The sequence below is a fragment of the Syzygium oleosum genome, unplaced genomic scaffold (assembly GCF_021117445.2).
Source record: "Syzygium oleosum isolate NSW1041296 unplaced genomic scaffold, Sole_v2.1 Sole_v2.41, whole genome shotgun sequence".
Classification (NCBI taxonomy): domain Eukaryota; kingdom Viridiplantae; phylum Streptophyta; class Magnoliopsida; order Myrtales; family Myrtaceae; genus Syzygium; species Syzygium oleosum.
In genome coordinates, this window is record NW_026607525.1 from 236,285 (window position 1) to 259,312 (window position 23,028).

General features: G+C 40.2%; 2 protein-coding genes across 6 annotated transcripts; one reads left to right on the plus strand and one right to left on the minus strand.

Moving 5' to 3' along the window:
- Window positions 1-2,087: 2,087 nt before the first annotated feature.
- Window positions 2,088-10,647, minus strand: LOC115692912 (nuclear pore complex protein NUP1). Of its 5 annotated transcripts, XM_056306074.1 has the most exons (8): window positions 10,252-10,647; window positions 8,257-8,318; window positions 7,453-7,634; window positions 6,661-6,874; window positions 4,612-4,917; window positions 3,543-3,963; window positions 3,271-3,452; window positions 2,088-2,824 (listed from the first exon to the last, which is right to left on the minus strand). In XM_056306074.1, exons 1-8 carry the CDS (start codon window positions 10,580-10,582, stop codon window positions 2,393-2,395), a joined length of 2,130 nt encoding a protein of 709 aa, XP_056162049.1. In that variant the 5' UTR covers window positions 10,583-10,647; the 3' UTR covers window positions 2,088-2,392. The 5 variants fall into 5 exon arrangements, with proteins under 5 accessions (XP_056162049.1, XP_030475751.2, XP_030475750.2 ...); XM_030619891.2 differs by having other exon boundaries at window positions 3,271-3,963; window positions 7,453-7,628; window positions 10,270-10,646; XM_030619890.2 differs by having other exon boundaries at window positions 3,271-3,963; window positions 10,270-10,646.
- A 4,256-nt stretch (window positions 10,648-14,903) lies between these two features.
- LOC115692898 (equilibrative nucleotide transporter 8) lies at window positions 14,904-16,604 on the plus strand. The gene is made up of 2 exons (XM_030619871.2): window positions 14,904-15,548; window positions 15,794-16,604. Exons 1-2 carry the CDS (start codon window positions 15,047-15,049, stop codon window positions 16,486-16,488), a joined length of 1,197 nt encoding a protein of 398 aa, XP_030475731.1. The 5' UTR covers window positions 14,904-15,046; the 3' UTR covers window positions 16,489-16,604.
- The last annotated feature ends 6,424 nt before the right edge of the window (window positions 16,605-23,028 follow it).

Consider the following 23,028-nt stretch of genomic DNA (forward strand, 5'->3'; position numbering starts at 1 on the left):
ATCATCATGCCATATGATTCAAGTTATGAAAGTTACATGAAATTACCATATATGGGAGGCAGGAAAAAAAATATTGAGTTTTCCTAATTTTTATGAAGCAGAAATAATGCATTTTCCTGTTAATGTATTTGGCAGTAAACTCACAAACTCGTACCTCAAAGCAAGTAAACCTTGACCACTTTGTGGACCAGCCTTACATAAACAGAAAACAAAAGCAAAAGGAATGGAGAAAGAAAGAAAAACCCTCTCTCACTTGAAGGGTTTTTATGATCTCTCAAAGGACCAATCCATCGTCTTAAAAATGTTGTATTCAAGTTCATTTTACTGCACTTCCTACATAAAATGTTGTTCTGCACAAACACTTTAAAAAATTTCAATGAACGGCTGAGAAAATCAAAATGTTGCAAGGTTAGTTCCCAACAAACCAGAATATGGGTGATGATATATGCAGGTGTTTGTGGATGTGTGTGTACAGCTTTTAAGTGGGAGATAGAGAAAAAGGGTGGGGTGGGGTTAGCAGGGGAGGAAGAAGGTGGGAGAGAATAAAAACAATTGGGGCACCTCGGGATCAGCAAAGTGGGATAATATTGCAGATTACAAGCTGGCATATGCTGCTTTTATCAGAATTCAGAAGGCACCCTGAACATGTTTTTATCCTCCTCCTTTTTCTTTGAAAGAAAAGAAGAAGCTATATATCATTTAACAAAAATAATAAATAAATAGAATAGACATTTTGTTAACGAGTGGTTACAAGTAATTATTAACCATACCCCATTCATAAAATATTACATTTTCAACGCACCGGTTACATGTAATACATGACAAACATTGAATTGATAATAATAAATTTTCCTTAAGAGTTCAATTTTAATTGTAATGTAGTGGATCTATGGGCCTATAGCCTTAAGGATGAGACATTTTCAGATTTACCGGTACATATAAGCACAATGCATCCCGATCTTTAATCATGTGAGTCTCATGTGAGAATTATCAATTTTAAAGGTTTATATGCACTGAACACACACACCGCACATGGATCAACTAAAAAAAATTTAGGTTGGAAGGGCTGCTCTCTCTCTCTCTCTCTGCATTGCACTGACACCTATTTCTGACACTTAGAATCTGAAACGTCAAGCTCAATGTCTGATCACGCATTCAATTTCAATTCTGATGTCTTCTCTCTCTCTCCCTCTCTGACTTCTCCCCCTTCTCTCACGCACTTGCTTGCTCTTTGGAATCTTATATGCTTTGATCCTAGTGTTCCCACACGAGGACACACAGTACCATTTTAATTGGGACCCATCACACGAAAACTTGCTTCTGACTGATTTGCAAATTTCTGGTGCGGGACCCAATTGCTCTCTCTCTCACCACATGGGATTGGGTTTTCTAGCAGAGGCGCAAGGGGATAAGTTCTTCCTCCCTCTTCCGTGAGTCATTTGGATGGGAACATGTGACTCCCATTTGGCACCATGTTCCGTGAACGACAGCATGTTCGTTGTTCCCGAGTGGTCAGAATCCACGCCACGTGTCGCTCCCGGAATGCTCCTGAACCTCCTCATGCACAGGCAAGTGGAAACTCTTCCTATTATTTTCAAGGAGATATGATACACGTCGATTGGATCCTGCAAAAAGTACTGACTGATTCCTCAATGTAAAAGTCAGATTTTACATTGCTCTAGACCTCGGGCGGGCAAAATTTGTTCAAGTATCTCATAACGCAACCTACGAGTTGACTCTCCACTCTATATGAGTAACATGGGGAACCGGAGTTGCGAACCCAGGAAATCGACCTTGTAATTAAAAACCTTCATGAGACAACTTTCCTAGAAATATCCTTTCACATACATGAGAGCCACGATGCTAGATAACAGCGATTGATAACAACCGGACCAATCCGAGTACTTCACATGTAACTTCCAGGCTACTAGTGTCAATACCCACTAACACCATGGGGCACTGAATGAACACAAACCGTCATGAGACGACTTTCGTAGAACATAGCCAAAAAAATCGATTCGCTTCGCATACTTCCAGAGATGAAATGGAGAGGGTGAAAAAGAGCTTCCACATTTTCCCAAAAGGTGTGCCTGAAATCGGAATGCTTAGAATGATATTCAAAACCACAGACAGTCTGATTAATAATATCTACAGTTCCCCGTGAAAATGCCATATTTGCTTCAATCGAGCATCGATGCCCCACAAGACTAACATTTACTATACATCAAGGCCGATCCCGTGGCTCTGAAATGCACCCGCGTGGCCTGTTCAATCAAAGTCCTATGACTCCAAACTAAGTAGAAAATAGATTCAAATGACCGGGTAAACTCTATCTTTGAAAAGGAGAATAATAAAGAAATTTCATGAAAGTAACCCAAATATATGTCTACACTTAACAGCAAATGCTATCATTTCCTATTGAACTAAAAGAAATCCTCTTCTTATCAGATCCGAACGTAAATTTTAGATCTGAGGCATCACTGGGAATTGAGGCATTGCTTGTTGAAGGGAAAGAAAAGACCAGGGCAGGTGAAGAGCTCCTCAGACCAAATGTGTAAGAGGGAATGGCGGAATCCTCTTGTGGCTGATGCAGACTATTGACAAAAGATGGAGGCGTGATGGACGGTGTTGGTGGCTCAGGAAACATCCCACGTGAAGCAGAAATGGGAAACGTAAACCCGGAGTTATCAGAAGAAACCGTAGCCCGTACTTGAGGCTTATCGATGGAAATAGATGGAAGAAGTGCTTTAGACCCCGAAGCCGGTTTCTTTGGTATCATGTGTCCACGAGAGTCAGCAAAACTTGGAAGTTCCTTGGAGACATCCTGCGTATGACCCAATCAGAAAGACATCTATATGAGAATCTTTCAGTATATATCTGTAAATACAAGCCGGTGTTCATATACTGGGTGGAATCTACTTCTACATCACGAAATGACTGAAAGAGGACATCTAATCTCCTAACATCTGTATAGTTTTAAAGAAGCTATTAGATACGAAATTTTCCTACTATCAATTTCCCCATTGTAAGAAATAGCTAATCGCTTAAGAAATTCACCAAATATTATACTATAGGCAATCAGTTCTAAATCAGTGCGAGCATCTACTGTTAAACAACTCATGTCTTAACTGCCGCTAAAGGTTTTTGACCCCAAAAAAAAAAAAAACTGCCGCTAAAGGTCTAAATTGCTGATAAAAGTTGGAAGGAAACCCATTCGCACATAACTTAATTGTCTCTGTGGTAGAAAAGCATTGCCAAATTGGGCTGTACCTTATCTGTACTCTTGAAGACAAACTTGTCAGCCACACCAGAATCTAGTGAAGCAGTGTTATTAACTCCAGGAATCGGGATACCATTGCAAATATCTTCATCAGAACCGGAAAAGCGTCCTTTTGCAGCATTAGCAGTTTTGTTAACATTCTCTTCTGCTGGAACTCTAAAAAATGAAGTTCCTGTACCTCCATTTGGAAGAGCAGCATTCATCTGGTTAGTCTTGTCTGCTTTGCCATATTTAACAGAAGCAGACAGATACGATAAATTACCACTACTCGACATCGAATGAGCAACATCAGAAGACTCAGATTTTTTCCTCAAAGAGGCTTCCTTCAACTCCACAGCCTTATCCTTGGGACTTGGAAGGCTTCTATCAAGATGCTCCAGTATCTTTCTAGCCATCTGACTAGAATGTGTGGGAACGGTTGGGACACCTACCTCAAAATTCAGTGACTTGTTTTCTAATGATTGAGATTTTGAACTGCTACTTGTTCCTCCAGCCTCCATATTCTTGTTGAAGGCAGGCAAAGAAGGCATGCGAAAGTTAATTGTTTCTCTCTGGGAAGAACCAACTAAAGAAGGAAAACTACTAAATTTTTGGGCACTTCCAGTGACGAACTTTTGCCTTGAACTACGAATGGGTCCTATGGATCCATGGTCACCATGCAATTCATCCTCTCTGAATCTAACCTGCGTTCATTCCAACAAATTTAATACAATCAATTTCAGTTCACCAGAATCATAAAATGTAATCAGAGAGGACAGAAAAAACTTTTCGACTTAAGTTTCACTTTATAAGCATGGAAAAACACAACTTTAGTAACCACAAGAGTCGAAGCTTATTATGACTGAGAACAAACAAATCCAAAAACAAAGATCCATATTCATCATTACTGCTGTCGGAGACATTCAACTGGGTTCCACATTCTTGATGAATTTTCATTGCCACAATAATTGATCCAATTGCTTCCAGAAACAAGCACGCACTTGCACCATGCTTAGCCAGAAAAAGTACTCACCCAGACCCAGCTTCAGTTTGCTTTAATGACAGATTAGAGTGCAAAAGAGACAGTGAAACAGTAAATAGGCATTGGTTTTCTACTTCATTTCTCCTATCTGTCCGTTAAGTTTAACACCATTTCGATAAAAGATAGAGGTAATTAACCAGAACTAGCTCAGTTGCAGCTGCCTCTGGTGACTTTATTTCTCCCATTTGTCATTGGAGCACAAATGGGATTACTCTATTTGCTTCACAAGCAGATGAGCATGTCCACATTGATGGCATTTATGTTACAGATAAAATCGAAACTGAAGATTCACGGAACATGTTTCACATACCTTAGACTTGGACATAGAATGTACAGGTCTCGAATATGGGGTTCTGTGGAAAGTCGGAGTCCCATGGCTACCTCTTTGAGTCTGTGGGGTCAAATACCGATCTTGTACTACTGAACCAGGCCAGCATACAGATGACTTGGGTAGAGGTGATGGACTAAAAGGTTTATGTAAATAGCCATCTCCATGAAGCAATGCTTTCGGATCTTCTGGCAGGTTACTTTTAAGAATAGAGCCAACTTCTGATGTTCGACTTCCCATGTATGCTCTAGCAATGTCAACAGGTGAAGCACCGATTTCGTCACGTAACTGCAGAGTTCTCAGAGCACCATAAACACTGTCAGAACAAAAATTACCAACTCTATACATTCGGTGCAAACCAGCAGAAGATAACTATACCTAGACTGAAGTGGAACTCTTAACGCCTGAAGAAAATTTCTTCTCGTCTAAGATGGACTCCCCATATATATACAGAGGCAAAACAATTAAATAAATGGAATTTCATTGCTAAGACCATATTAAAATTCATGAGCTAGCACCAATGGCTTCCACTTTGATCTAAGAAAATCACTCCATGCATAAGATACAGTACTACTTGAGTAGATTTATTGAAAAAGATATAGATACATAGGTATTTTAAAACAGACGAAAAAACAGCAGAAAAATTTCAGTAACTTATAAACTTGAGAGATGGCATCATGGCACATTTAATAGGATGTATATGTTAGAATACCAAAGAGACAATCTAATGCTCTTAAATAGACAAGACGGCACCAGAAAATGCCTAAATGTTATGAACATGAAGAAGCAATCCACGCTATTTTTGTGAAATGTCCCGACATGCAGAGGGAGAATATCAAACATGTTACACCATTTAAATAATTAATCACGCATTGATTTAATAGCTTAAACTTTTAGAATACATGAGATCCTAAATCCAAATCCTTCCACGACCCTCATTTGCCTCCCCATATATATTTCCAAGCTTTAGTCTTAGATCAAAGTCACACCTACGTGTGAGGGGCAGTATCAAACCATTTAGGGGTTGTCTCAATTAAATTTTACATTTTGTTTTTTGCTTAATCTATATCTTGCGCCTCAACTTAAACTTTCATGACACTCAAGTGTTGTTATGTAAATTTACATTAACTTTTTAATAATTTTTTTGAACTTTGAATAATATTTTTCAAATTTTGGCAGGAAAGAAAAAAAAATCTTTCATTTTTGTTTAAATGCAACAAAACATACCCTTAAATATTAAATCGCACCTTCATCTAATACTTAACCTTTTAGAATAGTTGATTGTGGTCCCACAAAATTTTACAAAACAGCTAGTACTAGAAAGAAGCAAAAGGTCATCATCAACACCAACAAAGACTCGCTAATGCTATATGCCAAGGCTCAGTCGAATACCCTTCTAATATTTCCAAGACAAGCATAGCAGAGGTGCAGGAAGAGCATTTCTTCACTATACGCTTCATCAAACACACTTCAAAAGCACATAAGGGAAATTCCATTATACTTCATGAACAATTTGAGGCAAAGTTGGGGCAAGGAACACAAAAATCACATGCATCCATTTAAAATCTCGTCTCAATGAGCTATTTGCCATGTAAAAATAAGATTTATCTTCAGCTTTTCCAATATTAAACTACCTTCAACTTTCTCAGTAAAAATAATTTCAAGCTGCTGGAAACACACAAATACAATATAATTAGATGTAGGCCACAAACCTCAAAAGAAGGCATCTTGATAGTTGCCAAACCATCAAGTGACCAAGCATCAGTTACCAACTATCGATGCCAACCAAACTTATTAGTCATGATGGCCAAAATATGAATTACAGCAATCCTATAACTTTCTCTTTAACTCGGGGGATCTGTAGGTCCTTCTCATATTCTGAGAATCCTCAACTCACATCTAAAACAACAATGATATTCTAAACAAGTTGCTTCGATTCATTGGTATTATGCCTGTGTACTCTAGGACAAACATTCGCAGGAGAAAAGATGTTCTGACAGAGAAACGTATTGAAGAATCGACTCCACTTACATTTGAATGATGAAGGGGCGTTGAAACTTCCCATAGAGCTCTGTTCAAAACTCCCTGCTCCCCCCCATTTGTTTTGCTTGGAATGTGAGGCACAGTTGCATGGACCTCAACTTCACCCATGGCATTCATTTCAGAGTTGTTCTCCCTTTCCTTCATCTTTGGTAGATCAACAGTCTTCGATTTTAAAATCTCGGTCAGACGACTAATTTCATCCCTGCATGATGATAAAACCATCAAGGCATGGAATATAGAAGACATCCCTGAATAGCATTATGAACAAATATTGTTGGTTCGATTGCAAAGTCCCTATCAAATATACATTGTCAACCAGAATTACTTTGCAAGATTAATGAGCCATTAAGGAGTCAAGGACAAAGGAATTTCTAATAAACGGGTTGAAATTTTGCCAACATTTAAGTTGTTCCAAGTGCACTTAACAAGCTATTTGAAATGAAAAATTTACCTGAAGAAAAAAAAAAAACTCTCCGCAAAAGGTACACAATGCAGAACAAACTACAGAAACAAGGTTCAGCCTAGTGGTGCTTTCCCCTCACCAACACCTAAGAGGTCATTGTTTTTATCTTTACCTTTCCCCTCCCTCACAAAAGAACTTAAAGGTAAGACAACAGAAGTTATCAAAAGATAAATTTTCACAAAAAATTATCACAAATGACTTTTCAAAAAGAGAAATACATGCTTGGACTCAAAAAGATAAAGCACCTCACAGGTCAACGTGCACTGGGACAACATAGTACCAAGTACATTTAATCTTTAGAGAAAAGGTTGACTTACCTGGAGAACATTTTTCCTCTGATCAGTTGCTCAATTTCAGAAAGGGCACTATCTTTTGGGAGGTCTGTTACTTTGTTGTGTGTTGTTTTGAATTCTTTGTACCCATCAAAAACAGTTCTTTTTGGTACATCAGATGCAACAGCATTTCCTACTTCTGCTGATCTTGATAACCCCAGCTGCATCTAATAAGAACATCATCAAAGTTATATTAAAAAGAAAGACAAAAGAAGCCAATGGTAGAAAACTATGAGATTAAAAAAAAAAACCTATGTCTCGCATCAGAAAGACCTATACCATGTCATTTGATGGAGATAAGAACATGTGCTACTTTTGGGACAAGATATTTAATCCAAACACCCGAACTTGAAAGCCGCGTGCATATAGAGCCACACGAGCAAGGGTGTCACATGTAGGAAAGAATCATCCTTGAAAAACATGACAGCCAAGCATGCATCTTTACCCACGAAAAGATAGGCAATGGCACGCCACATAAGTTATTTGGCAGAATCACTTGAATTTTGGCAAAAGAAAACAGGAACAAAAATGACAAGAAAATGAAGAAGATAGGGACAAAGTTGCAATACTTGGAGAAGAATACGTGGCGCCGTCAGTCACTCTTTTAGTTCAGTAACTTCAAGATTATAAAACTATTTGAGAATGAACCCAGTCGACCAGAACGACAAAGACTTCATGCAATATCCCAGAAAATGCAAGATCCAGAAATCATGAAAGAATTTGCAAGAATTTTAACCAGAATACAATCTGGAGAGCCTCAACATGAACAAGAGCTATTCAGTAACTTACATCTGAATTGCCTTCGTGGTTACTCCCTCTAACATCTTGATCGATCTCTCTCTTCGACTTATCTATAACAGAGCATCACACTGATTGAAAATATGAGCATGGCATAGCATACAGAAATAGAAATTTAAGCATGTCTGACTATGAAAGTTACAAACGGTCACACTACAAGATATAACCAGAAGATGTGCACTAAAATGAAGAGAGGATTATATGGTCCACATGCAAATCACAAGCAGTAGCCATCCACTATAACTTCCCAGAAGAGACCAACACACTCATTTATCTCAAAGAAACAGATACACATAAAAAAAAAACAAGAACTGAATATATGCAAAGTAAACAGACAAAATTATCTTGAGCAGAAAATGCACTCCAAAACTGCCCAGAAAGGGAGTATATACATTGGACAAGCAGAGAATCAATTATCTCGAGCTAGGGGCAGGGGGCAGCTTAGAAACTTATTTCAAGTTGCCCAAATAAAAATAAAGAATTTATCTTTTAAAGTCGCAAAGGAAAAAATCTACATGACTCTAAATGTCAGCATTTATATGCTTTTAAAAGTTGGGGTTGTTTGATATTAAACAAAAATCGAATTTCAAATGTTTAAAGTAAAATTCACCTCAAACGCATACTTCACGATAAACTTCCTCAACAGAGATCATTAAGCTAGCAATATGAAGCAAATTTCCTTTCTAAAAAAGAAAATCAATGCAAGATGGTGGCAGACAAGATCAGCCATACAAAAACAAGCATTCATGACAGTAGGAATGCACAAACACCGCATGAAATTTTTCCTGTTGTGCAATTGATCCCTAATTATATTATTCATTCAGACACTATCCTTTTTGTTCAATTGTAATCCTTGAAGACTTCTCATAGTCATAAACGACTTTTGTATGTCAGAAGCACATCCCCTGAATCAGAAACTGCTCCACAAACAGATTCTAATAATGCAGCGAATATTAAAACACCAAGCTACAGAAACATATTATCTTTCATTATCAGATATTTCTGACAAGGAAAATAACATTAAAAAAAAAATACACATAATGGAGTCTAGATTTGCAGAGTGGGTTGTCCGACCAAATTTGGTTCTCACAATTCCCACTCTATTTTATTTGGTCCTTGCACACTGAAATTAATAATTTCCTTATTAGATTGGGATGAAAATCCGAGATTTCATCAAGTTAAATGGAATATTGTGACACAAACAGTTGCTAATGGGGTTGGGGGTAAAGCATTGGTTCTGGTAAATAGAGCTTTCCTTCGAAAATGGTTGTGCAGATTTAATGTGGAGAAAACTAGCCTTTGGAGGAGGGTAATGGTCGCGAAACTTGGTTTGGAAGATACAGAGTGGATAGCTAAATCTAGTGAAGGAGCACATAAAATCGGGCTTTGAAAGCACATTAGGCAATGCCGAGATGTTTTCACAAGAAGAGTTTCTATATCTAGTGGGGGATGATAGAAACACTATTTTGTGGGGTCACATATGGTGTGGAGACACCACTTTCAAAGATTTATTCATGGATGTGTATGCATAACATCAGTAAGAAACACATTTTAGCAAATTTCAATGCTTTTTTCTCTCTAACCATCTCTCTCTCTCTCCGTATCTCGTTTCATCAACACTTATTACTCTCCTTCCCTCCTAGATTCGTCATTTTCCCTTCCTTATCTGTTCCTAATACTCTGGTAAAAGATTTCAATCAATCTGGAACGAATAATTACTTCAATCCCCGAAAACAGCATAAACAAAGAGAAGGAAAGGAAACTACTTCACGTCAACAAGGAATGAACAACGCGCTTCCATTGCGGACTCAACCAGAAAGTCCCGGAAACCTCTCTTAAACAGAGCAGAAACAAGCAAGAAACCCTAATCACGAGAATTAATCGAGAAAGGGTAAAACTTTAACCCCCAATTCATCTGATCATCCATACCGACCAACCAAATCACTCAAGAACAACTAGAGGCAGCGAAGATTAGAGAAGCGCAACCGAGAGAGATCAACAGACCGTCGTCCTCGTCCTCGTCCTCGTCATCGTCAGAGAGAGGAGGCAGCGAAACAGGGGAAGGCGGCCTCGAGAAGAGCGAGGGCAGCATGCGGGTGGCGCCGCCGGAGATCAGGCGGTACGCCGGATCCACCAGCTTCGACAGCCAGCCGCCGCCGCCGCCGCCGCCGGCCTGGGGTCGGTTTGAATTAGGGCGGGCGTAGGGCGTGGCCCGCGGATTGCGGTTCGGAGGCCTCCTCACCTTCCCGCCGGCGCCTCTGCCGGGCTCCGGCTGCTGCGACGCCGCCGCCGCCGCCGCATCTCCGTCGTTCTGCATCGCCGGCGAACTTCTCTCGAGTGAAGTGTCGTAGAGAAAGAGAGAGAGAGAGAAAAAAGCGGGTTTACTTTGGGTAGTCAGCGGCTAATTATTTTGGCGTTTTGAAAAATTGCACGTTTGCGATCCACCCCCAATTATTAGGTCATCAGTGGGATTAATTACGTCATCAGTGCTTAAAAAAAAGAGTTTCATAAGCCGCCACGTGTGATTTTAACGATATCCTATTCATTATGGTGCTAAAATTTAACCGGCGGAATTGCTAATTCGATTGATATCTTCCAAAAAATTTAGGTATATATTATTGCCAAATTAAGGAAAACCTAATGCGAAAATATATTAACATTAAAGAAATCTACATAATTTTACATGTTTAGAACGTCTTCAAACTCGTTAGTCAGAATAAGAAATATTTATCAATTTTCCTAAGGTTCATCAATGTATAATCAAAATATGAAAATAATACGCGATCTTTAGTTTTATTGACAAGAAAGCTTTTCAACCGTAGTCTCTCTCCGAGAAAAATGGATCTATACTATAACATAGGAGATTCATAATCACAACCACACATAATTTTCAGAACACTAAAGTAATTTGGTGTGTCGAAGATTGGTGCCTAAAAATTGAAATTCACAATCTCTAAAATTCTATCCTCATTCCAAGGCAAACCATCAATTTGAGGGAAAATACAAGGAATAGGCGGAGATTAATAGTATTCATCGATCCAAAGATACTAGTAAAGACTTAGCTTCCTTATATATAGAGAAATATGTCACGACCATGAGTGGGAAAGGTTACAACTGCATTGTGGCCAACTGCGCCGGTACGTCTCGCGAATGACCACAACGAGAATGCATAGCAGAAGCAGAAGAAAATGACCCGAAGAAGCATACCACACGATCTTACTATCAAGGACTTGCAAAAGACAACCAGTGTTATGGCTATTATGATTCGCAAACGACGACCCGCGAATGACCACTTGTCATGGCTAAGACCGAGGTGGCTACAACTTGCGAATGGATTTAGAGTTAGGGGTTTCAAAAGGAGAGAGAAGTACAAAGGGACGTGCGAAAAGAGAGAAAGAGTAAACGGAGTGTATGTACCGTGCAGAGCGAAAGAATAATGAAAAGGACAGTTGAAGTCTGCTTCGCACTTTTCGATGCAATCGGACGTGGGTCCTAATCGTGTGCTATACAAGGCCGATCTAAGTGACTTTGTGTAAAGTAGGTCTCACTTGACATTGCATCTTAAATGAAAAATAAAATGAGTTGACCTAGGTCTTTTCATGTAGCAACCGATGAAGGGATTTACGAAAATCACATGTCGCACTCAAGGGGTACCCAATATTTCTCGGCCAAGGGACCTTCCCTTTTCCCCTTCTCTCTCTTTTTTTCTTCGTCTCTCTCTCTTTCCCTCGCTCTTTTGTCCCCTCTTCCTTCGTCCTTTTTAATGAAGTTAGTCTAAGCGATAACGTAATTCTTTTATACGGAAAAATTTTGAAATTCGAGAACTTAGATCTTCATGATTTTTTATAATAAGAGAGAAGAAGACATAACTTTTTCCTTAACGATTCCCTTTGAAAATAATTGTTGCAAAAACAGAAGAAGAGAAGAAATTCGATTTCTCTCTCTTAACCCACTTCTCTCTTAACGTATTTTATCTGATGGAGGATAGAATACAACCATTCCTTTTCCATAGGTGAAGAGAGGAGCAGACTCTATTTATACAGGCTATCATTAGATGCTTTCCATCAAAACACATTTCATTGCACCTCTTCGGAGGAATTGTAACTTCATAATAGAATTGCGCATTTTCATCTTTTTCATAGCCAATATGTTTTAGCACTTAATTTTATTAAAGCATTAGTTAATAACATCATGTGGGCCACAGTTATTCTTACAATGAGATATGGATCCCAATTGTGTACTTTGCAGGGCCCGATTCAAACAACTTTGTGTAAAGTGGGTCTCACTTGACATTACATCTCAAATAAAACTTTATGTAGAATGGATCCATCCGGCATTGCATCTTAAATGAAAAATGAAAATGAGTTAGCCTAGATCTATATGCGCAGCAACCAACGACTGGATCTACGAAAATCCCACGCCGCACTCAAGGAATACCCAATATTTCTCGGCCAAGGTACCTTCCCTTTGCCCACCTCTCTCCTCTTTCTTCCCCTATCTCTCTCTCCCTCACTCACTCTGTTTTTCCCCTCTGTTTTGGTCTCTGTCGCGGTCTGTTCTCAGACCATGCTAGGCGGAATCTAAATCCCACATTGTAACCGAAGCTGGTCATCGGGAGTGGTACATTAACCCTTTGCCCGGGACATCCACCAAAAAGATTCAAAGTACTAATAATAGCGTTACACTAATAATAGCGTTACAGCAATCATCGTCAACTTCCCTAGAAAGGAACAGACCATATGACAAATGATGGTCTGGTGGAATTTCGAAACCAGAACCAACTTCTGAACGATGTTCATGATACCAATCAGTTGATTTGATGCAAAATGAAGACCCCATGAAAAAAAAAGCAGGGCTCGATATATGCCCTCTTGATGCTTTTTTTGTGGTGGGGGGGCTGCTCTTGAAACGCCTAAGCCTAGGGGGCATCATAAGCACATTTCTTGTCAAGTTTGCCATCAAATGTCAAAGCGTTGCTGTACCCATCACACTCCCTCCTGTCTATGTTGCCTCATTAGCTATAGAATATTCCGTTCAGCGGGGCCAAACTTTTTCCTATTCCTCCGGCTGTGATAACCATTCATACGGCTGCCTTGAACAAGAGTCTTATCAGTAGTAAACCAGCTATGCTTGTGCAGCAAACCAAATGAAGCAGGAGACTGCATGATCTTGTTGTTTCTCGTTGGTGCAGTAACAATGCCACCGTCCGCATCAGATTAGGATTAGATGCCGAAACATGGCATCGTGCAGATTGAATTCCGGGCACATTTTTTTTTTCCATATTTAGCTCATGAATTCCTGTTTGTTGGGCACTAGACATACCTGTTATTGTGTAGATCCCATCTTTAACGGGGAAGACCGAAATTTGAACTGGAATTGGGAAGAAAGAAAGAAAGGTGGTGATTGAATGACAGGTGTCAAACAGGGGATGGTGGACATGGAGCTTCCTTTTCCCAGCCGAGATTCCCATGTCAATTATAAACGGAACAAATTAGTGGGTTAGGCTCGTTCGGACGGCAATGTAATAGACAAAATCAATAACGATGCGAACAACATGTTGGGTCTGGTGCTCTCTAAAGTGAATTGAATATGTTTAATGGTTTCTTGAAAGATGATTGGCCTGTTTTCATAAAATGACTTCGGATGATATGGTCCCTCAATGGATAGATATCTGAGGGGTACAGAATCAAAGTTGCTCATGCAAGTGAATGGGGGCTAATCTAATCAACTGAGGCAACCTCTAAGGCACGCCTTAGCCCCTCATTTGACAAGAACCTTCTTTTTGTATCTTCTCCCTCTTTAAATCTCTCTTCAAGATGGTGACCCACTTGCGTCTTTCCCTGAGCAAGCTCAGGGACCACAGCAAGCTCAGGAGAAGTGATAGTTATTTGCCCTTTTCTGTTACCTTGTGCAGTAGGAGAAAGTGACCGCAACCTTTTATACAAAGAAAAAACAAATATTGAAAGTCGATTGTGCCAAATGCCAAAAATGAGCGAGGGATCATGTAAAGATGACACTTGTATAATTGAGATTTTTTTAGAAGGTATCTGGGCACATGGAGCAGGTGTTCCTTTGTTATCGTCAAATTCCTGCCCGAAAAAAGCAGAGTATCTGCACAACCTCACGAGGCATACTAGTAACATGACATTCGCCAATTCGAAGAGTCGTTGTGAAAGCAATCTTCTCTAGGAATATTGAGCCGCAAACGTGAAAAAGACTTTTACTTTGCAGTCAGTATGTGCAATGAAGTTGATGATTTTTTTGTGGTTTCGACGGCTCAGAAACACATGATTGGTGATGCCAATGATGAAACTCAAAAAGAAAGAGATGAGTTTAAACTTTAAATTCTTGCGGAGGTCAATTATTCTGACAATCATACCAGTGTCTAGCAGGACAACCGGGACTCAGAGAGTACTTCTAATGCTGCCCATCCATTGGTGACCCCACAATGAGAACACACAACTCTTGTACATGCCCCAGCTTGCACTTATTCCAAATGCTAACCCATCAATCAAATCCTTGGCTCAAAAAACGCAGAGACACAAGCTGTCAAATAGGGCATTGTTGGCTCTTACTCTAATTCCTCCCTCTGATTGTGGCTTTCAATTGCAAGTATCACAATCCCAACATCTTGTCAAGACACGGCTTTTCCTTTTTCCTCTAATGCCCCTCCAATCAATGATCACTTTAAAATGTGCCAAGACTCCCTTATTTGTGTGTGCTCAAATTCCACTTCAAATTTCTAAAACTGTTGAGGGAGAGTTCAAGTTCAAGAAAAGACATGGAGAGCTTGAAGGGTCCTGGAGATGATCTTCAGCCACTAGACACCTACAAGCTTGCTTATATCATCCATTTCTTGTTAGGTGCTGGGAATTTGCTACCCTGGAATGCATTTATCACTGCCGTGGACTACTTCGGTTATCTCTATCCCACCGAGCACATCGAGAAGGTCTTCTCAGTCGCATACATGAGCTCATCGGTGCTGGTTTTGGTCATCGTGGTGGGCTTGGGCGGATGGAGCAGGAAGTTGAGCCTCAGGATGAGGATGAATGTGGGGTTTTCGTTGTTTATTCTATCCCTGATGGTGGCTCCAATCATGGATTGGACTTCAGGTGGTGGCAGTGGGGCGAAAAGAGGAGGAAAAGTGGCATATGGTGTCATGGTTTCATCAGTGGTCATGTGCGGATTGGCCGATGGGTTGATAGGAGGAAGCTTGATTGGATCCGCTGGGAAATTGCCAAAACAGTACATGCAGGCTGTGTTCGCCGGAACTGCTTCCTCAGGTCAGTTTCTGTGGCTTCTTGATTTTGCTCCTTAATCATTAGCAGAACTACTGTTTTTCCAGAGATCCTGGGCCATTTCTACTAGCATTCAATGATTCCATGATTCAATCACTAGGATGGGCATTGCCCTAACATGATTCATAGGTACAAACCATCAACGAAAAATTGATAAATCATCAAAAGAAGTTTTGAACATGCAAGAGAATGTCGACTTCACCTGAACATGCATTTGTTGGTGTCGACAGGAGTTCTGGTTTCAATCCTGAGGATCATCACAAAAGCATCTCTTCCACAGAATCCGCAAGGTCTCCGGACCAGCTCTCACTTCTATTTCATAGTGAGCACCTTCATTCTGCTCCTGTGCCTCGTCTGCTCCAACCTGCTGTACAAGTTGCCAGTTGTTCGCCAACATTACATGTTTCATCAGGACAATCTCCAATGCCCAGGGCTGAAGCTCTGGGTTGTAGCCAAGAAAATCCGGCTCCCTGCTCTCGCCATGGTCATGATATATCTAGTGACGCTGTCCATTTTTCCCGGATTCATCGCAGAGGACTTGAAATCCGAGGTTCTCCAGGATTGGTATCCTGTTTTGCTGATCACGATATACAATGTTGCCGATTTAGCCGGGAAGTCCCTGACTGCGATCTACGTCATGAAGAGCCTGAAGAAAGCCACATGGGGTTGTGTCTCCAGGCTCCTATTCTATGCCCTCTTCTATGTTTTTCTCCACGGACCCGACTGGTTGAAAACCGAAGCTCCGATGGCCACATTGACGTTCATGCTCGGGTCAACAAATGGTTACCTGACGAGCGTCCTAATGATTCTGACACCGAAGTCGGTGCCGGCTTCAGAGGCAGAGTTTGCCGCAATCATGATGGTTGTGTTTCTGGGAATTGGGTTGGTCAGCGGCTCAATCATTGGCTGGTTTTGGATCGTTTAGGTTTTAGCTGAGAGAAATGGTCAAATCGAATGTTCTCTGCACCGAGAATTAGTTCGAGTCCTAGAATGTAAGGTCAATGGATGTAGAAAAATGCAGGAATAAACTCTTATTCATCCCCCAGAGGATATGATTGGGTGTCTCTCTGTTGGCAAATACAGGTGACATCAAACATCAGCGCACAAACTCAATATTTATATGGCATCAAACAGTAGGTCGAGCCACATGTTTACAAACTACTAGTGCCAATAGCAACTACCAAAACAAGCTAGTTCGTATAATACTGTGGATTCACTTGGGACTAGTACCAGAACAAGTAGAAGAGAAGACAACTCGAATAGAATATCGATTACACCGATAGAAAACCGACAAAACATTACAGACTTAGATCGTGAGCACTAGATCAAACTGCATCTCCTAAGCAGCTTCTAGAGCTTACGATATCACGGGCTCAAATTCAGCGAAAGATTGCAATGAATCAGCAACGTTCAGCTGACAGTAGTCTAGTCACACAGTCTATGCTCAAGGAAATATATGGAGTGAGATGTGAAGTAACTCCGATGGCAGCAAACTCTCCAGCTAGTGGGGAGGGGGGGTTTCAAATCCTTCAGAGGCCATGAGCATGTCAATAGCTTGATGCTCTCATAGAAGTCACGACAGTTATATCACTGTCGCGACCTAAAAAAAAAATCGGGTTTTCCGATCTTAGGCTAATGGATTACTAGATCAATTAAATTAACTAACCTAGCTCGAGTTCTTCCAAACTCTACCAAATCGCAACTTACGTACAATTGTAAGCATGCAAATATTTTCAATGGGAGTCGCCACTAATCATTTAAGGTAGGTTGATTAGAAACCTAAATAAAATAGCGGGAGTACTATTTTATTTCTGCGAACCAGAAATTATGAATTCGGGGACTTGGTTACGCTAGATTCCCTAACGCCCTTTAGGTACCAATTTCAAGAAAAATACTTAATTTGACAATTTTGATAAATCCTGACTTAGAGTTCAAAGGTGCAGAAATTTTCTTTTTTTGATTTTTTTTATTTATTTAAAGGAAAGCTAACCTATATGTAATGGCGTGCAAAAATTGACATGCGATTAATGCAACCTAACATGCAAACTATATGTCATGCGACGACGTGACCTATTTCTAATGACGGGCATAATATTTTTTTTTTGTATTTTTTTAATGAAATTCGGAATTAAAAATGTCAATTATCTAAACATGCAATTTCAAACTAAAGAAATTAACCTATTCTAGAGTAATATTTTTAGTATTTTTTTTATCGAAATTCGAAATTAAAATCCAGTAAAAAAAATATAACCGCTAAATCTTTCGAATTAAGTTTCGATCCGAAGCCTGACAGATCGATCCTAAAATTCGAAATACCCGCTATGGAAATAACTCTATCTAAAGCCTGATAGATAAATTTATTTCCACGTGTGCGGTTGCGGATTAGGAAATTTTCCTAATCGATCGCATCTTGAAAAAATTTAGATATCTTAAATATCTTGGATATATTCAAAAGATTTTGAAAATTCTAAATTCTATCCAAATTTGAAAAGTAATAGATATCCAAGATTTCAAAAAAAGAAAATAAAAACCTAATTGGAATAATGCTTATTATCCAAATATGCAAAATTAGATATCAATAAGCACAAATTAAGCAACCAAATATTCGAATCAAATCGGGATATGATAATTACCTGATTTGCAGATTTCTTTCCTAATTTGAATCTGCAGCGGATCGGCGGTGCGTCAGGAGCGGCGGCGCGACTTCGGGAACAGTGGCGGCTAGCGACGGTGACATGATGGGAACGGTGGCACGGTGGGCGTCTCTGGGTAGCGGCCAACAAGCGGGGACGGGCGGCTTTCCGGCGGTGGCTCGCAATTCTCGACCTTGGCTAGCTTGCGACAGTTCGAAGTGTGGAAGTTCTCGACCACTCAGTCTAGCCGCCCTTTGGCCGTGACTTGCAGCGAAGACAAGATGTAAATATCTTCTGAGTGTGTCGCTCTTTTGTTTTAAGCTCTCACCATACCATACCATACGAATAGCTTGAATCTGGGCATCTCTGCTCCAAGCTTGACTTTTGCTTTAACTAAGCCAATAAACAATCCAATTGTCACTGCCTGCTATTTCCTCAATCGTGGCTAAGTGGTGTGTCAGATCATGGTCTCCTGTGGTAGCGTCGCTTACGGGTTGGAAGCTATAGATGATGCTGGACTGAGGGTTGGAGATTTCGCCTGGACTGTCGCTGGGACTCCGATTGTGCGGCTGTGCTAGTCGTTGGGAAAGAAATCAGCCGTGGCGGTGTATTATGGAGCATCAACAACGATGGTCGACAAATAACGGCAGCGTCATCGTGGGGGTTAGATTCAGTAGCTTCGTCGTCGCGTCAGAGTATTCCAGTCTCAGGGGCAGCAAGTCGTGCGAAGCTTCGCAGGCAGCGGCGTTGGGCGCAGCGATGGTTTGGCGGTGTCGCGAAACAGCAGCAGCAGCTATCTGTGCGGTGCGGTCGCGAGGCGGCGCGACTGTGAGGCGAGCGCATGCGTGACCGACTCTCTCTTTCTCCTTGCTCTCGTATGTCTCTCTAAAAATCCGATCTGAAAATATATGAGAGCCCCCCTCCCCAGATTATGAGACATAAACATATATTTATAGTGTAAACCTACGTCAATTAGCTAGGCTTTCTAGTCCTAATGGGCTTAGGTTTAGGCTTTAATTTAATTCTAAGTGGGCTGAATTAATTTGGGTTTTTCTTTAATTAAGCATAATGGGCTAATTTAAGCTCAAATTAAGACAACCAAGCCCTTTTGCGTGTGATTTTCGGCCCATGCTTTCCGAGTGAGCCGAGTCTCGTTCGGTGCCCGAGCTCGATTTACGTGATGAATTTTTAGCTCGCTTACCACCGCCGATCCGATGCGAAATGCAATTAATCTATATGAACCTAAACTTTATGCTATGCGATTTGTGATATTTTTGTTCAGGGGTTAAAATTTAATCCGTAATTTTCTATGCAATTAACCACTAAATGATGCGCCGAAATTTAGGTGTCAACAGCTGCCCCTCTTTGAGTGGAGGCTCGCAGAGGTTTCGCTCAAAGACTGAGACCTAAATTTAAACTTATGCAAAATGATGAATTTTTTTTTTTTTATGCAATGATGCATGATATGCAAACAATAAAGAACATATACTAAGGCTTCTCACTTAGTGTAGAGCGGTGAAAAAGCCTTACATACGGATCGCACAAAAAGCGTCCAAGTGAGGGAAAGCTTTATAATGCTTTGACTTCCCTCGATCTCCAAACTTCTGGTTCACTGGAAGTAAGGTTCTCGAGGTACTGAATTGCCTATCTGTTACCTGTAGTTTCCTACAGATGCGAAATAGCGCATGATATAAAGAAAGAATGGGATGTGTTGCCCATACCACTGGGCAATCACAAAAAGGATCATGTCACTTCTTCCATTGGATGAACATGAAATGGGGTGTGCTGCGTACTCCACTTAGCAACACCAAATGAGAAATTATGCTGCCTGTACTACTGGGCAAACATGAAATGAGGTGTGCCGCGTATTCCACTTAGCAACACCAAATGAGATATTATGCTGCCTGTCCTACTGGGCGAACATAAAATGGGATGTGCCGCGTACTCCACTTGGCAACACCAAATGATATGTCACCTGTTCCACTTGGCGAACATATGAAAGAGATCATGTCTCACATTCTGGGAAAAGAGAAACAATGAAGAATAATTAGTAGACGTACCTGATTTCTTCTTGTGTTATAAAAATGGCAAAGCCAATTGCATTGCACCTGTTTTTACCCGAGAAAAGGCTAAAACAATACATGCGCAGGGCGGAGAAAACATAATTCATGAATCTCGCTTGCATTACCAAGCTTTCTTGGGGAATTTATCAATAAGAACAACCATTTCGTCCTTTTGACAATTTGATCACATTAAATGAGAGACCCTTAATCAGAAAGGACTTTCTACTCACTTTCAATGAAAGGCTTTTGACCCGACCTTTGATACGGGTATAAGAATCACTCAAACTCTCTTCATCGTGCTTGACAAGGGTTCGGATATTCTCAAAATCAGTATGACTTGACCAATCTGAGAGGTCTTTATAAGAACTAAACGTGGATTTGGTCAATGGCTTAGCAAAAGGGACTCTTCGAGTCGAGGCTATTGAAAGAATTGATATCACCAGCTGCTCCGGGTTTACAAGTCAGGAATGCTGCAAAAATGAGATACAAAAATCTTGCTCGCACTTCTTCGAGCAACATTTATAAGCATTTGAAACTCTACGTTAACTCAAGTACCATATTCCGAAGAGACTTCGGTAAGGGTTGTAACGTAGATTCATGTAGGCTTGAAATGAATGGCCTATTTCCATCAAAGGGAGGGTATTATGAACATGGAAATTGGTCATCATCCAATCATGCTACTGGTACCATTGATCTATCTCTAGCGATTGCTCCACAAATGAACTTTCAAATGGTCTTTTCCTTGAAGAATGATCTTGCATATCGACTCAGTTCTCGCCAAAGCCTTTCTTTCTTTCATTTTTTTTTTTGAGAGAGAGAGATTTTCTTTTCGAGAGATTTTTCTCCCTCTTTTTTAAGAGAGCTTTTTCCGAGAGAGAGAACTTCGATTTAATGGAGTCCTTTTGCGTCCTTTCTGATGAATTTTCTTTTGAGCTCCCATTTGCCTCAAGTCACCTTGAACTTGCTTCGAAATGATTTCATTTGTTTATCACGAGAATGATGATCTATCGGGTTGAAATGAATTCACCACTCAAATTGGGTATGCAAAGGGTATACTGTGTAAGGATATAGAAAAATATGCTCTTCGTCATATCTAAGGCACTCGAGCTAACACAGAATTTGCATGTAGTAAATATACTTGAAGATTAATGCAAGTGAAAGCAAGAAAATTCTAACCATTTTGAACTTTCTAAGAAATTGCCCCAGTATGGGATTGTTCCTGACAGGGGTGACAAATGAAACTCCGTTCAAAGGGTTAAGCAAATGATAACCTGTAGTGTTTAGATAGAGGGAATGAATGCCTCTCATCATTTTGGTCGTCATACTTTTCGTGAGATATTCCTTTACCTTATCAGCATGGAATTTTCACTCAACTCGCACTAGGGATTATTATTCAGGACGTGTATGGAAATGACTTGCCTTTCGTCATCTTGAAGTCTCTCATGCAATATGATCGCTTCATTAGGACAGAAACAGATTGCCAGATCAAAAGCTTTCCTCCAACAAAGCTTAGTAACATAGCAAGAAAATCAATTGATTCATGAAATTCAATTTGAGACTTGATAGAAACAAAGTCAGAATGAGTACAAATCAAGTGTAATACTTCTTCACAGAATCAGAATTAACTGGACTGGAAAAAATACGATCATCCATCTCGGCCAAAATCAAAGCCCCTCCTGGAAGGACTTTCTTCACAATGTACGGGCCGCCATAATTTGGGGCGAATTTTCCTCCTGCAAGAGGAACTATCGGCAATAACTTCCGCAGGACAAGGTCGCCTACCCGAAAATGTCGAGGCTTGACTTTCTTATTGAAAGATTTAGCAACTCGTCGTTGGTAGCACTGGCCATGACATAGAGCTCTAAGTCTTATCTCATCAATCATGTTCAACTGGTCCAATCTCTGCTGGATCCAATCTGCTTCTGACAATTGTACCTGTGAAAGAATACGCAACGAAGAAATTTCAACCTCAACAGGTAGAACTGCTTCCATACCGTACACAAGAGAATATGAAGTTGCCCCTGTAGATGTCCGGATAGAAGTCCAATATGCCATAAGTGCAAAAGGTAATCTCTCATGCCAATCACGATAGTTCTCAGCTGTTTTAGCCAAAATTGATCTAGGATTCTCCGTGTCGCCAAGATTGATCACTACGGTTTCTTCAACAGTCAGAAGCTTAGATTTCTCATGGATTTCCAAGTTCCGTCGTATCTCTTCATCATTCGGATTAGAATCATCTGAGTCATTGGATTGGCTTGCATCACATATATGAGGGTTCATGATTCCCGTCCCTTCGCATACCTCGAGATTAATCCTGAAACATGAAAGAAAGGGATAAAAAAGACAAGACAGGGCTTAACTACATGCAATTTTTGAAAATTGTTCTTTGCTTTTTTTTTTTTGAAATTCATTTTGCTTTCGAAGACCTCGAAACGAGAATTCTTGATAAGCCCAACCCTCAGTTCTTACCGTAGATGACAAATTTTTCAATCGTTGGTTATCGTCATCGGGTTGGTTTGGGACACTTCAACAAGATTCAAAATGCTAAAAAACGCTGTAATTTTATTGATACTGAACCAATGAATTACATCTTATTGGATTGAAAAACCTAAGTGCAACATGAATAGGAATGACAATCGAAAAAAACAATAAAGATTCCCACGCAAGGGAGATATGAAAACTAGAAATGATTACTCTTGAGGGCTATCGCCCATCCCTTCAAGTGGTCCTTCAGTGATTGCACAAATGGAGGTCTCAGCAACCAACCGG